General features: G+C 52.3%; 1 protein-coding gene across 1 annotated transcript in view; it reads right to left on the bottom strand.

Annotated features, from left to right (window-relative positions):
* LOC101983812 (serine protease 52-like) overlaps nt 1-238 on the bottom strand; it is an 8,813-nt gene extending 8,575 nt beyond the window's left edge. The window contains exon 1 of the mRNA XM_005355521.2: nt 157-238. Within this exon, the coding sequence (XP_005355578.1) occupies nt 157-238 (82 nt within the window). The remainder of the gene's footprint in view (nt 1-156) is intronic.
* Between the last annotated feature and the right edge of the window lie 847 nt (nt 239-1,085).

The following is a 1,085-nucleotide window of genomic DNA, read 5'->3' on the forward strand; positions in this document are numbered from 1 at the left end:
TAAGAATCTCATTTGATCAGGGACCAGCTACCTCAGACTCCTAAATTCTGCCCCTCCAACTACTGAATCAGCATCCCTGGGAACTTGCCTTTGGAGCTAGCTCCTGGATAGCTACCACCCTCTAGGGGCTAAGCCTCGGGGGCCCCAGAGACCTACGTGCCAGTGAACTATGTGCCCAGGGTAGCAGGAAGGCCAACGGCAGCAATATCCCTGCTCTTCCATCCCTCCCTTTTTTCATTGGCTTGCCTGCACATCAGCACAGGGGAACTTCAGCTGAGGCAAGTGGAAGGAGGGCGGGGCCTAGATGACCTCTGAGATCACAATAGACCTGGGCGGGCCATCCTGAGCAGCAGTCTCCTGAGTCCTCCAGGAAGGGGAGGATGGGGAGAGGGCGATGATGCAGGTGATAGGAGGTGGAGTAGGGGAGCTCCGTAAACAGTGGTGCTCCCAAAGACTAGGTGGTTTGGGGATGCCCTAGAACGCAGTGGCTGAAGGCATGGCCTTTGCTAATGAGAAGGAAGCTGAGGTGTGTGGTTCAAGCAAACCAGAGGACACAGCAGAGACACCAACGCATGCTCTATGGGAGTAGCTCATGTCACCAGCAGAAGTCACTCAACTTGGACGCCCATATTAATCTAGATATGGATGGTGACGCATCCCTGTGGTGCTGAGAGGGTTAATACACCTAGATACTGGTTCTCAACCTTCCTAAATGCTGAGACCCCTTAATACAGTTCCTCATGTTGTGGTGACCCCCAACCATAAATTTATTGTTGCTATTTCATAACTAATTTTGCTACTGTTATGAATAGTAATATAAATATCTGTGTCTTCTGATGGTCTCAGGTGACCCCCTGTGAAAGGCTGATTCAGCCGCAAAGGGGTCACAACCTACAGCTTGAGGACCACTGCACTAAGGCCTGTATCCTAGCACCTGTAGGATTCCAAGCCTCTGAGGCAACCCCTCAGGTTCCCTGATCCTGTCTCCTAGCAACGACAGTACCTTGAGCAGCAGCTCCTCTCCAGAAGCTCAGGTGATACAGCATCAGACAATGGGGGTACACCCTTTCTGGGGCGCTGGGGTG

This window comes from Microtus ochrogaster, chromosome 17, assembly GCF_000317375.1.
Source record: "Microtus ochrogaster isolate Prairie Vole_2 chromosome 17, MicOch1.0, whole genome shotgun sequence".
NCBI classification, from domain to species: Eukaryota; Metazoa; Chordata; class Mammalia; order Rodentia; family Cricetidae; genus Microtus; species Microtus ochrogaster.